At 55.2% G+C, this 13,160-nt stretch overlaps 2 protein-coding genes across 3 annotated transcripts; one reads left to right on the top strand and one right to left on the bottom strand.

The window, feature by feature from the left end:
* Positions 1–61: 61 nt before the first annotated feature.
* PRICKLE3 (prickle planar cell polarity protein 3) lies at positions 62–9,054 on the top strand. 2 transcript variants are annotated; one of them, XM_043896578.1, is made up of 9 exons: positions 62–218; positions 1,699–1,784; positions 2,646–2,829; positions 4,890–5,036; positions 5,326–5,463; positions 6,280–6,483; positions 6,576–6,762; positions 7,520–7,819; positions 8,358–9,054. In XM_043896578.1, exons 1-9 carry the CDS (start codon positions 177–179, stop codon positions 8,948–8,950), a joined length of 1,881 nt encoding a protein of 626 aa, XP_043752513.1. In that variant the 5' UTR covers positions 62–176; the 3' UTR covers positions 8,951–9,054. The 2 variants fall into 2 exon arrangements, with proteins under 2 accessions (XP_043752513.1, XP_043752514.1); XM_043896579.1 differs by having other exon boundaries at positions 4,890–5,003.
* Positions 9,055–9,205: 151 nt separating this feature from the next.
* PLP2 (proteolipid protein 2) lies at positions 9,206–12,370 on the bottom strand. Its single transcript, XM_043896580.1, has 5 exons — positions 12,110–12,370; positions 10,891–11,043; positions 10,690–10,785; positions 9,822–9,912; positions 9,206–9,624 (listed from the first exon to the last, which is right to left on the bottom strand). The coding sequence occupies exons 1-5, from the start codon at positions 12,203–12,205 to the stop codon at positions 9,602–9,604; spliced, it is 459 nt and encodes a 152-aa protein (XP_043752515.1). The 5' UTR covers positions 12,206–12,370; the 3' UTR covers positions 9,206–9,601.
* Between the last annotated feature and the right edge of the window lie 790 nt (positions 12,371–13,160).

Raw genomic sequence — 13,160 nt, forward strand, 5'->3', positions numbered from 1 at the left:
CGCCTTGGCCCGGGAAAGACACCAGGCCCAGGGGCGGACCCCGCTGGGCGCGCTCCTCCTACGCCGGTGTCAGGTTTACGGAACCGAGAGCTCCCCTGCCGGACGCGCGGTGGCCAGACGGCCACAAGGATTCCGTTCGCCTGACCCGGCCCGGCTGGACCCTGCCTGGGCGCGCCATGTTCGCGCGTGGGTCCCGGAGGCGCCGCTCCGGGCGCGCGGTGAGCGAGACTCGGGGCAGCGATGGGGGTCGGGGTAAACAGAGACCCAGGAGAGGAAGCAAGGGATAGAGAGGAGGTGTTCCACAGAGGATTTGGGAATCCCCATCCCCAAGATACCCAGACCGGAGGGCTGCTGGAAGCATGTGGATGAAGGAACGTGGAAATCTGGTGGCCCTGGCTCCCTAATCACCTTTCCGCACACCTTTGTCAGTATGCAGGGGACTTGGTGCACTCCCCTCTTGGGTGAATTATGGGAGGGGATTCTGAGAGCCAAAAGATTGGGTCCTGAAGTCCTAAATTGAGCAGAGACCTCCTGAGCTTCTGAAGAAAGGGACCTCCCCCTGTACCTGGGTGGAAGGTGAACTGAGGGGCGAGGCCCTACACTCCTGGGGTGCCCGAATATTGAGAGTCAAGTGGTTGGGATATGGGGGTAAGAGAGCTTCCAGGCTTCCACTTGAGTCAAGGAGCTTTTGACTTCCTAGATGGGAGGGTCTCTCTCTTCCTTTGGAGGGGCTGTCTGGGTGGGGTCTGGTCCAGAAGAGTGAATAGCCCTAGGATATGAGGGATAAGGGCCAAGGCTTCTTGGGGTGTGAGTTTCTGAATGGCTCAAGGGCCTCCTGAGATCCCAGAGGAGGGTCTCGGTTCCTTGGGTTTGAAAAGGTGAAGCCAGGGTTTGGGGAAGAGCTCTTGCTGCTGCTGCTGCTAAGTCGCTTCAGTCGTGTCCAACTCTGTGCGACCCCATAGACAGCAGCCCACCAGGCTCCCCCGTCCCTGGGATTCTCCAGGCGAGAACACTGGAGTGAGTTGCCATTTCCTTCTCCAATGCATGAAAGTGAAAAGTGAAAGTGAAGTCGCTCAGTCTTGTCCGACTCTTCGCGACCCCATGGACTGCAGCCTACCAGGCCCCTCTGTCCATGGGATTTTCCAGGCAAGAGTACTGGTGTGGGGTGCCATTGCCTTCTCCAGAAGAGCTCTTGGGCTTCTGAAAATAGGAACAGGGTTCACGTGGGGATACCAAGTAAGGATGGGGTCTCGGACTCCCAACTTGTGGAACTGGAGTGCTGCTGGTTCCTGAGTGGAGAAGGGGCCCAGCGAGATGAGGCCTGGGAAGAGACACCCAGATTAGGGTCTCTGCTCTAGTGGAGAGAGTACTCCGAGTTCAGGTGTTTTGAGGCCTAAAGGATTCAGAGGCTGGTGAGAGGTGTCCAGGCTGGGTGAGGGGACTCCAAGGCTGGCCCAGGGAGGGGAAATTACCTGAAAGGGGGGCATGTAGGGAGGTAGCCTCAGCTGCCCCGCCTCTACCTCGGTGGTGTCCCCCTCTGCTCTGGGCTCTGTCCCAGCCTGCCTGGCGTTGCCCTGGTGGGACAGGCCCTGGCCTGTGGTTGCTGTCCTTGGAATGGAGAGGCGGGCGTTGATTTCTCTCTCCCTCCCCGCCCGTGCGCACCTCGCCTGGTCCCGCGTCTGCCCCCGCCCACTACAGCCTCCAGAGGCAGAGGACCCAGACCGCGGCCAGCCCTGCAACTCCTGTAGGGAGCAGTGCCCCGGCTTCCTGCTACACGGCTGGAGGTAGGTGACCTTGCCTTCGTCAGGGTCCTGCCCTTAGGGGAACCCACCGAGACTTAGTCCACTTCCCTAGCCTGGAGCCCGGTCTTCGAGAAAGCTCAGGTCCAGAGCCCTCCCTCCCCAGACTCGGTCCTAATTGTGGCGTTCCCAGGAGATCTCCGCCTACTACATGTCCCCGCCCCCAGAAGTATCCTCCTAGTTTCCGAGCCCCGTCTCTAGGGAGAGCCTGAGTCCCGGGTTCTGAGCACCGCCCACTGACCTCCAGCCCCATTTTTGGGCTCAGAACTCCTCTCCCACACCCAGGTCCTATCCTCTTAGTGAAGGCCTGTACCCAAAACCTCCCATAGAATACAACAGACAGAGCCCGACCCACTCACGAGTTCAGAGCCTCAGCGCAAGCTAGAGCCCGCCTCTAGGAAAAGTTCCCTCAACAACTTCCAAAGTCCTGAGGGGAAACCCCTAGATTTATAACTCCAACCTCAGATTCAGCCCCGCCCCTACTCAAGTCCGCTGCCAGGAGAGTGTGGCCCAAGTCCCAGTGCTGAAAGTCAGGGCCTTGAGACCTCCCACAGCCCCACCACTCGCTTCACATCCTCTGGCCAAGCCCACAGCCCCGCTCGCAGCTCCCAGCCCAGGTGGCCGCTCCGCCCTTCACAGCCCCCGCCCACTCCCCCACAGTGGTTTGGCTCACAGCCTCACGTCCGCTCTGCACCTCCTCCAAGCCCAGAGCTTGGAGCTCAGGCTCCAAGTCTTTTGCTGGCGATAATCTGCGTGTCTCTGCCCCTCAGTTAGACTTTCTTGGGCCGCCAAGGGGGTCCCAGTGGGCTATCCCTTAGGAACTGACCCCCATCCCGGCCCCCACAGAAAGATCTGCCAGCACTGCAAATGCCCGCGGGAGGAGCACGCCGTGCATGCAGTGCCTGTGGACCTGGAACGCATCATGTGTCGGCTAATCTCAGACTTCCAGCGCCACTCCATCTCCGATGATGACTCAGGCTGTGCCTCAGAGGAGTATGCCTGGGTGCCCCCTGGTCTCAAGCCTGAGCAGGTGACCAAACGCCACCACCCACTCTTGCTCATCAGTGGGCACGCACACACACATACTCACACACACACTCAGGTGGGAAACTATTTCCAGGGAAACACTAGAGTATGTGGTCAGACTGTGCATGTCCTTCTGACCCCTCTGTGATCCAGCAGGGAACCCTGATTGATCTCTGGGCCAGTTCCTCAGGACCTGATCACCCCACTCCTGTTCTCATCTTACCTCAGGCCTTATCCCAGCACTTTTCATTCACCATATTTCCATTGATTCATTCATTCATTCATTCAACAGTCACTGAGCACTTACTGCATGTCAGACACTGTTCTGAGAACATAACAATGAACAAAAATCACACACAAAAATACACCTGCCCACATGGAGGTTGTATTCCCAAAGGGAACAAGAGACAATAAGCAAACCTACAAAAATATGTCAGATGGTGTAAGAGCTATGGAATAAATAGAGCAGGGAAGTGGGGAAGAGACAGAGATGTTGGAATTGTAAATAAGGTGCCCAGGTCAGCCTCTGTGATAGTATGATGTTTGAGCTTCCTGAAGAAGGTGAGGATGTGAGCTATGCAGATATCAGAGGTTAGAACAATCCAGGCAAGGGGAAAAGCTAATGCAAAGGCCCTGAGGCAGGAGTGTGCTTGGCATGTGTGAGAAACAGTGAGGAAGCCAGTGTATGTGGAACACAGTGAGCAATGGGGCCAGTGGTTGGAGGTGAGGTCAGAGATGGCAGGGGCCATGGACACACTTTGACTTCCACTTTGAATGAGGGAGAGGACACCAGAGGTTTGTGAGCAGAGAAGGGATGTGATTTGTCTTAAGATTTAACAGGATCCCTCTGGCTGCTGAATGTAGAATGGACTGTGAGAGTGGAAGCAGGGGATTAGTGAAGAGGAGGCAACTGCAGTGGTCCAGGTGACTGATCCTGATCGTGACATTAGCAGTGGAAGTAGTGAGCGGTAGTCAGAGTCTAGTTATATTTTGAAATTAGAGCTTAGAGGATTTTCTTGTGGGTATGAGAGAAGAGTCAAAGATGACACAAAGGATGGATGGATTGACTGATATGGGGCAGGCCAAGGCAGGAGCAAGTTTGAAGGCTAAGAGCATACATTCGGTTTTGGCTGTCTGGAGTTTGAGATGCCTGTTGGACATCTGAGTGGTCACATGAAAATGGAACTCAACAAGAAGTCACAGGGCTAGAGGTATGCATTTGTGAGGCATTAGCCAGGAGATGGTATTTATAGCCATGAAGTTGGATGTCATTCCCAAAGAACTGAAGGTAGACAGAGGGAAGAGGACCAAGGACTGAGACTGAGGACCTTCCCACATTTAGGGATAAACTAGCTGAGGAGGAACCAAAAGAGGGACAGAGAAGGAGCAGTCAATAAGGTAGGAGGAAGCAAACCCAGGGCAGTGTGGTCTTGTGGAAGCTAATAGAACAGAGTGTTTCCAGGAACAGGGAGTGATTGGCTGTGTCCAGTGCTACTGATGGGTCAAACTGGATGAAGACTGAGACCTGAGAAATGAGTTTAGCAATCTGGATATCATTGATGACTATGACAGGAATAGCTTTGGAGGAAGGACAGAGACAGAGGGGGTGGAGAAGCCCAACTGGAGTGGGGTCTAGAGAGAATGGGAGGAGACGAAATGGAGATAGGAAACACATACATTTTTGAGGACTTTTGCTGTAAATGGGGAAAGAAAAGTGAAGCAGCAGATGGAGGGAAAAGAAGGGTCAATACATGAAGGAACTCTCAGTATGTTTGAGAGGTGGCAGGAATGATCTGGCCTGTAGGAAGGAGAGATGGAGGGGGGTCAGTAGAAGTTCCCTCCTGATGACTTTAATTTTCTCAGAAAAGTAGGGATCCACCAACGCTGACTCAATGGACATGAGTTTGAGCAAAGTCTGGGAGATAATGAAGGACAGGGGAGCCTGGTGTGCTGCAGCCTATGGGGTCACAAAGAGTCAGACACGACTGAGCCACTGAACAACAACCACTCCACTGCATCATCTCTAGTCTCAATTATTTTCACCCATCCCCTATGTCCCTCCAGGTATACCAGTTTTTCAGCTGCCTCCCAGAAGACAAGGTCCCCTATGTCAACAGTCCTGGGGAGAAATACAGGATCAAGCAGCTGCTGCACCAGCTGCCCCCACATGACAGTGAGGTGAGGAGGCAGAAGACAGAAAGGGCATGCCAGGTAGCGGGCACAGCCTGGACAAATGCTGGGAGCTGGAAAGCAGTGGGCAGGCTCAGAGGAGGAGAGGTGAACTGATCTGAGGGGACAGGCCTAGACAGGCAGGGGCGATCAGGGGACATTCCTTGGTAAAAACCACAGCTGGGCCTTGGGAGAGGAGGTAAGGGGTGGGTATTTAAGGCACCTATACAAAGGCCTAGAAGTAAACTTTCTGAGCAAGGCTGAAATCTGGAAGAAGGTCGGGGTGGGGCAGGCATCAGGGGAAGAGCCTGGAAGACCCCTGCTACTCCAGGCACAGTACTGCACGGCACTGGAAGAGGAGGAGAAGAAAGAGCTCAGAGCCTTCAGCCAGCAGCGGAAGCGGGAGAATCTGGGGCGTGGCACCGTGCGCATCTTCCCTGTGACCATCACTGGGGCCATCTGTGAGGAGGTGAGCCATGGAGGGCCTCAGTGAGTAAGGGGTGCCTTTGCTCCAAGCCTTGGGGTGCAGACCCATCTCCCAGGCCCTGGGAAGATGAGGCTGGCCACTTAAGCCCTAGTGGTCTGTGTAGTGTCCCCTCTGGTGGGTGGGGTCTTTTCCTCATGTTCTGCTGTTGGACAGGGGCCATATCTAAGGCCTCCCTGACCAGCCAGGTCTGTCTGTAGGGTCCCCTGGTGGACTGGAGCCTGTTTCTCAGATCCCATGTCAGGTATGGTCTACCTCTAAGGAGAGCTTAGTAGACCTTCTCTATTCATTTTCTCCCTTCCATGCTGTGGACATGGGATGTGGGCTATCTCTTTGGCCCTCTTATGATCGAGACTTGTTCTTAAGAACCAACCCACAGTGGCAGGGCATGTCTTCAGAGGTGAGTGATGAGTGGAATTTGTCTCTGAGGCCCTCCTGGTGGGTGGACCCTAACCTTAGATCTTACTGTTAGGTGAGGTCTGTTGCTAAGATACCCCAACTGGGCCTGACCTGTCTCTATGGTTTTCTCAACCCCCTAAAGGTGAGACTTGCCTTTGAGGCCACCCACGAGAGATAGGGCCTGTCTCTGTGGTTTTCCCCAGGAGCAGGGTTGTTCTCTAAAGGCTCCTGCTCTCACCTTTACCCACAGCCATGTAGGCAGGACCTATCTTGAAGTTCTACCCCCTGGATGGGGCTGGTCACATAGGCCATGGGGAAGGCCCAGGTGTGACACACCTTGGCTGACCCCCATCCATCTGACCATCTTGGTGATGGTGACCGTGTTCACCTGTCATTTCACAGTGTGGGAAGCAGATTGGAGGTGGGGACATTGCCGTGTTTGCCAGCCGTGCAGGCCTAGGCGCCTGCTGGCACCCACAGTGTTTTGTGTGTTCCACGTGCCGGGAGCTACTGGTGGACCTCATCTACTTCTACCATGCTGGCAAGGTCTACTGTGGTCGCCACCATGCCGAATGCCTGCGCCCACGCTGCCAAGCCTGTGACGAGGTCTGTGCCTTTCTGCCCAATGGTGGGAATGGAGGGTGGGCAGGGCCAGGGGCAGACCCTTCTGATGGCCATGGATGGCCTTTGCCTGCCAGATCATCTTCTCCCCTGAGTGCACGGAAGCCGAGGGCCGGCACTGGCACATGGGTCACTTCTGCTGCTTTGAATGTGAAGCATCGCTCGGGGGGCAGCGCTATGTCATGCGTCAGAGTCGCCCCCACTGCTGTGCCTGCTATGAGGCCCGCCACGCGGAGTACTGTGATGGCTGCGGGGAGCACATTGGTGGGTGAACATGGGACTGGCTGGGCGATGGATGGACAGCTGGGTCATAGCCCCACCCCCAGGATTCCTTCTGTCTTCCAGGCCCCATCTCCCATTATACCCCATACTTTAATTCTAGCCCCAGCACTGTAGCCCTATACCCTTCACTGCAATTCCATTACCGATGTCCCTCATCATGCCATCTTTTCTAAACCCACCTACACTAGGCACCACTACATATCTAGACCCACCTCCAGAGTGCCCTCTAATTTCTAGCACCTTCCCCCCAAGTTACTCTCCTACCCTCTCAACCTAGCCCCTACTCTAAGCTATGCCCTGTTCTCCCACACTCTCCTCCATCAGCCTAGGTAAACCCTACCTTCTAAGCCAGACCCAACCTTCTAAGATCTACTACTCCCTTCCCACCAAAGCCACACCCTACCTTCTCTGTTCTGCTGCCACCACCCAGGTCTCTTCTTCAGGTCTACCTTCCATTCTCCTTCCACCTGAAGCCACCTCTTAATGTCTAAGCCAGACCCACATCTTAGAGTCTAATACCCACCTCCACTCTGGGAGGGGCCACCTGGGGAAAGAAAGGGAAGCAGAGGAAACATTTATCAGCCAGTTTCCAGGAGAGGAGAGTGAGGAAGGGCCCCAATCTGGAGAGGTGGGGGAAGAGGGCATCTCCAGGGACCCTGCCCCAGATTCCCAAGAAGGGCCCCCATTCAATAGGGTCGGGGATATGCCTGAGTTTTCCCCCTCCTGTCCATCCCTGCAGGCCTGGACCAAGGCCAGATGGCTTATGAGGGCCAGCACTGGCATGCCTCAGAGCGCTGCTTCTGTTGTAGTCGCTGCGGGCGAGCTCTCCTGGGCCGCCCCTTCCTGCCACGCCGTGGCCTAATCTTCTGCTCACGAGCCTGCAGCCTGGGGTCTGAGCCCACGGCTCCAGGGCACAGCCGCCGCAGCTGGAGCGCAAGCACAGTCTCCACACCTCTCACAGCCTCTACAGCCTCTTTCTCTGCTGTGGAGGGGGCATCTGAGACTACCACCAAAGGCACCAACACCGAGGCAGCGCCTGGTGAGCCACCCCACCTCCCCCAACCCTGTCCCTTCCCCTTGACCAGCCCGGGCCCTTCACCCTGGCATCCCTGGCCCTACCCCCATCTCAGTCCTGGCTTCATCCCCAAACCATTCCAGGCCTAATCTCCAGCCCAAACTACACCCCATGTGAATCCTGGTTCCACCCCACTTCTGTGCAGGGCCCTTCCCCTACCTCAACTTGTCCCAGCTTGAGCCCAAGTTCCTCCTCCAAACCCCTTGACCCCTCACCCTCTGCTCCCCGGCCCCACCTGGATTCTGCTCCATCCTACACCACGCCCCCACCCATGGCCATACCCCATATGCCAATCCAGTCCTGTTACTCCTGCTTTCACCTCCACCCAGAACCTGCCTAAGACCTCATATTCCCTGGACTCCCCACCTTTCTGCCCCACCCTGATGCCTGCCCCCATTTTCCCAGTCTTGATCAGGGAGAAAGAAGGTCCTTTCCAGAGGCCTCTCCTGGGTGGGGTGGGGGTGGGGCAGGAGGTATAGGGCGACTCCCCATCTTTTTCCAGCTGCAGGTCCTGAGGAGCCCACTCACTTTCTGAGGGGGGCCCCCCACCGCCACTCCATGCCTGAGCTGGGGCTCCGCAGTGTCCCCGAACCACCCCTGGGGCCTCCCAGCCAGCCGGATCCACGACCAGAAGATGGTGCCTTTGGTCGCCAGAGCGCCCCTCGTGTCAGCTTCCGAGACCCCCTAGTGTCTGAGGGAGGCCCTCGGCGGACCCTGAGTGCACCCCCAGCCCAGCGCCGCAGACCACGCAGCCCCCCGCCCAGGCGCCGCCACCGCCACCGCCACCATCACCACCACCACCATCACCACCACCGCTGCCACTTTGGCAGACGTCGCCACCATCAATGTGACTTGGGATCAGGGTCGGACTCAGGATCTTGCTCCAGCTCACCCACCAGTTCCAGTTCCGAGTCCTCAGAGGAGGATGGCTACTTCCTAGGGGAACGCATCCCACTGTCCCCGCACCTGTGCAGGCCAGTGCTTGCTCAAGATACCATAGCTGAGACTGCCAACTCCCCATCTCCACAGCTCCCTGGGAACTCTCGCCCAGGAATGTCTCGACAGGCCAGAGATAAGAACTGCATCGTGGCTTGAAGGAGTGACAGTTCTGGGGGGGGGGGGCTTCATTCTCAAGTCAGTGTAGATGATGACCTACACCCCAACTTAAGTCATTGATCCCCTTCCTTCCTCCCTCCTTTGTCTGTTTGTATTACTGAAGTAATTTAATATTTGTTGTAAAACAGGCTTGTCTTTACCTCTTTGCTCCAGCATCCCCCCTCCCCAATTTTCCCCCTACCGATGCTTGAGATTTATCTACATTTAATCAAAGGATTAATTTATTCACTATCATATGTTCTAATAATCTGCATAGTATTTATTTATTGCTCCACAGAACACCCCCACCCCCTACACACTGAGGAGGTTATTTAGAGTGGGTTACAACAAGGGGCCTGGAGTCTGAAATCTGAGGTACCCTCTTCTGTCATTTTGTGACTTAGGTGGGACATTGTCCAGGCAGAACTGATGTCTCTGTTTGGATACTGCAGAAGGGGGCCCTAGGCACGCCCATAAAGGTAGCCATACCCAGGAGGGTTGATTGGCAGGCTGGAAAACAAATTCCATGGTAAAGGCACTTTTACCTCAATAGGGAGCTGGGAGTTGGCTGGGAGTGTTGTAGGGGTGGGGAGGAGTTATTTCAATAGAGGTGTTGTTTGCAGATTGCTGAGAGAAATGAAGAGAGTACACCTACACCGGGCCATCTGCAGGGTCTGCAAGAGGAAAAGAGAGAAAGCATTGGCTGGATCCATTTGCCTATTTTACAGATAAGAATACTGAAGCTTATGGAACTTATTGGCACTAAAGCCTTAAGTACCAACAAGAGACAAAGTTGGTATTCATGCCCCTTGGGAAACCCATCTTCTTCTCAGCCCCCTTAGCAACACCCCCAGCACACCCACACACTTACCAGTAGGGGCTGCTGTATGTCTCTGCTGCCGCAAGGGGAAGGTAATGTAGGCGTCATAGCCAAAGAGGCCTGCAGCGCATAGGCCCAGTACCTGGGGATGGGAGTGAGGGTGGGTAGATTAGACTGGTCAGCCTACCAAGCCTCCTATCTGCTTGTATCCACTGACTAGCCCAGTGACTAGCCCATGCAGGGATGATGGTTAAAGCCACAGGTGGGGATCCCAGAGAGCCCCAAGGAAAGACCAGAGACTGGATTCTACCCCACCCTCCTTCTTCCTAGTACATCTCAACACAGTATAGCGACACAGTGGCCCCGTATACATTGTTGTTGTTTAGTCCCTCAGTCATGTCCGACTCTTTTGCAACCCCATGGACTGTAGCCCACCAGGCTCCTATATCCATGGGATTTCCCAGGCAAGAATACTGGAGTGGGTTGCCATTCCCTTCTCCAGGGAGTATTCCCAACCCAGTGATTGAACACAGGTCTTCTGCACTGCAGGCGGATTATTTACTACTGAGCCACCAGGGAAGCCAGGCCCCACATATAGGGGATGCCATTCATACTGTGCATTGCAACAAAGCTCTAGCAGATGGTTTAGTCTAATTATTGACATTGATAGTGCTTTGTGCGTCCACCTCTATGTGCTTCCCACAAAAGTCCTTGTGTTGGACAAGGGACGGCTCTAATTTACAGCAAATGATGATCTGGGGAGGAAAACCAGGGCCTCAGTTTGACTTCCCTGTAGGCCCTGAGGACAAGTGTGACCTACTGTGAGTCACACACTTTCTGGCAGAAGCAGAGGCAGAAATAGCCCCAGGATCCTCAAACCCTTCTCTCTGTGCTTAGAAGCTGACTCCACAGCCATTACCCCTGCAGCGATTTTGGAGTTGTTTCCTCTCTCAACGAGCACCACAATGGAGGTGATCAGGTAGAGAATGACCGCTACAAGGGTTCGGAAGAAATCCTGTGAGGTGTAGGGAGAAGAGGGAAGTCAGCATTCAGAATTGCCCCGCACAATCACAACTTCTGTTATCCCTCCCTAGCCCTGCCATTATGGCCCCTTTCTCACACTCCAAGGCCAGTTGATGATCTGTATCTTGGTGTGCAGGTCACACATGTAGACAACAAAGAAGACGGCGGCAAAGATCATCTCTATCACCGACAAGAAAGAGTACCCTGATGTCGAGGTGCTAAAGCAGATCAGAATCACCAGGCATAGTATCTGGAAGGACATGTGAAAGGGGGCCTCAGTCAACTCCCAGGACTGAGGGGAATGGTTTCAACTAAGGGGGGGGCGGGTCATCTCAAACTTAGGACTGGGAAAATGACAAATAGCAATAGCTAAACTCTTAGTGTGTGCACACTGTGTTCCAAATGTTGTTCTAAGAGCTGCACAAGTATTAATTCACTCAGTCATCACAATAACCTAGTGAACTGGGTACTATTATTAGTACCTTTATTTTTTATACATGAGGAAAGTGAGGCACAGAGATGTGAAGTGACTTATCCACAATCACCCAGCTAATAGGTAGAGTTGGGTGCCTCAGTTTCCCATCTTTTTCCTTCTAGGATGCCCTGTGGGGAGTATCGCCTCCAGCACTCGGGGCACCAGCTTCAGGGCTTTGACAGGGTGCGACATGCAGTTCCCCCAGCAACCTCTCTAGGAAGCGGTGAGAGGAACACCAGAGGGGCAGGGCTCCATTAAAGGCTCTGCACCTTTTACAAAGGCCTCAAAGGAGGCGCCCACTTTGAGGAGTACGGGAAACCTAGGCTCCCGAGCGGCCCAGATAGCTAAAGACCTTCCGCCCCACCACAGAGGGGCTAGGAAGAACTGGGGGAGGGCTAGTCACCTACCCCGCGGGACTAGAGCGCGCGGGGCCCCACCCCAACAGGTCCCGCCCCTGGGCGCTCTGCCAGCCCGCCCGCCTGTGCCCAGGCCGCGCCACGCCCTGCCACGGGATGTCCCCCCAACACCCAGGACCTGGGGACACCTTCGAGGAGACCACCGATAAGAATACTGGGTCTCTCTCCACCGGGCCCGCCATACGCCCCGTGGTCCTCTTGCCTGACCGCGTGGGCCAGCAGCTGCTGACCACCTTCTCCAAGACCTCACTGATTTGGCCCTGCGTGCGCCCCTGGTTTCGGGCCTCCGCCATCAACTCACCCACTTGGCGCCCCACTGCCGAGAGCCCTCGGCCGCGCGCCTGCCTCCCCTGGAGCTGCCCCGCTTCGCGTGCTGCTGCCACCCCACCCCGCCTTTGCCCACCCGCCAGTCCCGGGACGCTCACAATCTCAGCAAACAGAAGAAATCCCTTTCGGGTGCGCGAGAAGCTGGTGCAGGCGGCCCAGCAGCCGGGGGCCGAGAGGCGCTCGGAATCCGCCATGGTGTGGACCCGAGTCCCAAGAGGCGCAGAAGACCTGCTCGCTGGCTCGTGTTTTCGAGGACGCTGCACACCCAGCCGTCTTGCCAGCCGTCTGGCCGGGAAGGGGGCCCCCGGGGCGAAGGAGGGAGTGAATCACCGCGCAGAGCAGAAGCGGGCGGGGCTTCAGCGGGTCGGGCCAGGTGGCCACCGCCCCGGAAGCCCCCTCGCCCCGCCCGCCAAGGTTTCTCCCCGCCGGGCGCTCAGCCCCCGAGGCACCCAGTCTTCAGGGGCGCCAGTTTGTCATTTCTGCGGTTTGGCAGATCTGCGAACCAGAACCATGTTCCAATGGAGAGACCCTTCATGCTTTTTAGAATACCAATGCGCCTGGGACTGCCTCAGAACCGTGGAGATCTGGCTTTGGGAGGGAATGCCTCAGTTTCCTTAGCTGTAAGAAACTGCCCAGGCCAAGGTTAGACTCAGGTATGTTTACAGAATTCGGGATAATTCAGATTTTGGAAAATTTTCCCAATGCATACAAGGTATTATTGAACACTCTCAGTGGGATCTGAGACTGCCTCGTTTAAAAACAACAACAGCAGCAACACACACACCTGTTAATATTTCCTCAAGGAATGATGTGGAGCTTCACAGTAAGTGGGATAAGACAGGACCAAAGAATTGTTTCTGGTTAAGTCAGGTCAAGTTTTGTAACCAAATGGTACCCAACTTGTGGGAAATCTGTTGGTTTCCAAAGCTTTTTGGATTTCAGGATTGTGGATAAAAGATAGTGGATCGTGGAATAAACCTCTTAGATAGGGATGAGACCTTGCCAGGTGGAGAGAGAACAAAGCCTACTGTGCATCAAGCTGCTCCCTAAATGAAGAGTGGGCATTATTAACAGTGTCAGAGCCCAGGGTCTGTTTCTCTGTTCTGCAATTCTGGGGAGGTCCTGGCCCCAAGTGTTGGGCTTCTGTTT

This window comes from Cervus elaphus, chromosome X, assembly GCF_910594005.1.
Source record: "Cervus elaphus chromosome X, mCerEla1.1, whole genome shotgun sequence".
In the NCBI taxonomy this organism is placed as follows: domain Eukaryota; kingdom Metazoa; phylum Chordata; class Mammalia; order Artiodactyla; family Cervidae; genus Cervus; species Cervus elaphus.

Coding starts and splice junctions, on each gene's coding strand:
- PRICKLE3 (XM_043896578.1), top strand. CDS start 177: ATGTTCGCGCGTGGGTCCCGGAGGCGCCGCTCCGGGCGCGCG. Junction 5,464..6,279: donor CTGGGGCCATCTGTGAGGAG/GTGAGCCATGGA, acceptor GTCATTTCACAG/TGTGGGAAGCAGATTGGAGG. Junction 6,763..7,519: donor TGGCTGCGGGGAGCACATTG/GTGGGTGAACAT, acceptor CCATCCCTGCAG/GCCTGGACCAAGGCCAGATG.
- PLP2 (XM_043896580.1), bottom strand. CDS start 12,205: ATGGCGGATTCCGAGCGCCTCTCGGCCCCCGGCTGCTGGGCCGCCTGC. Junction 11,044..12,109: donor TTCTTCTGTTTGCTGAGATT/GTGAGCGTCCCG, acceptor ATGTCCTTCCAG/ATACTATGCCTGGTGATTCT. Junction 9,625..9,821: donor ACATACAGCAGCCCCTACTG/GTAAGTGTGTGG, acceptor TTCCTCTTGCAG/ACCCTGCAGATGGCCCGGTG.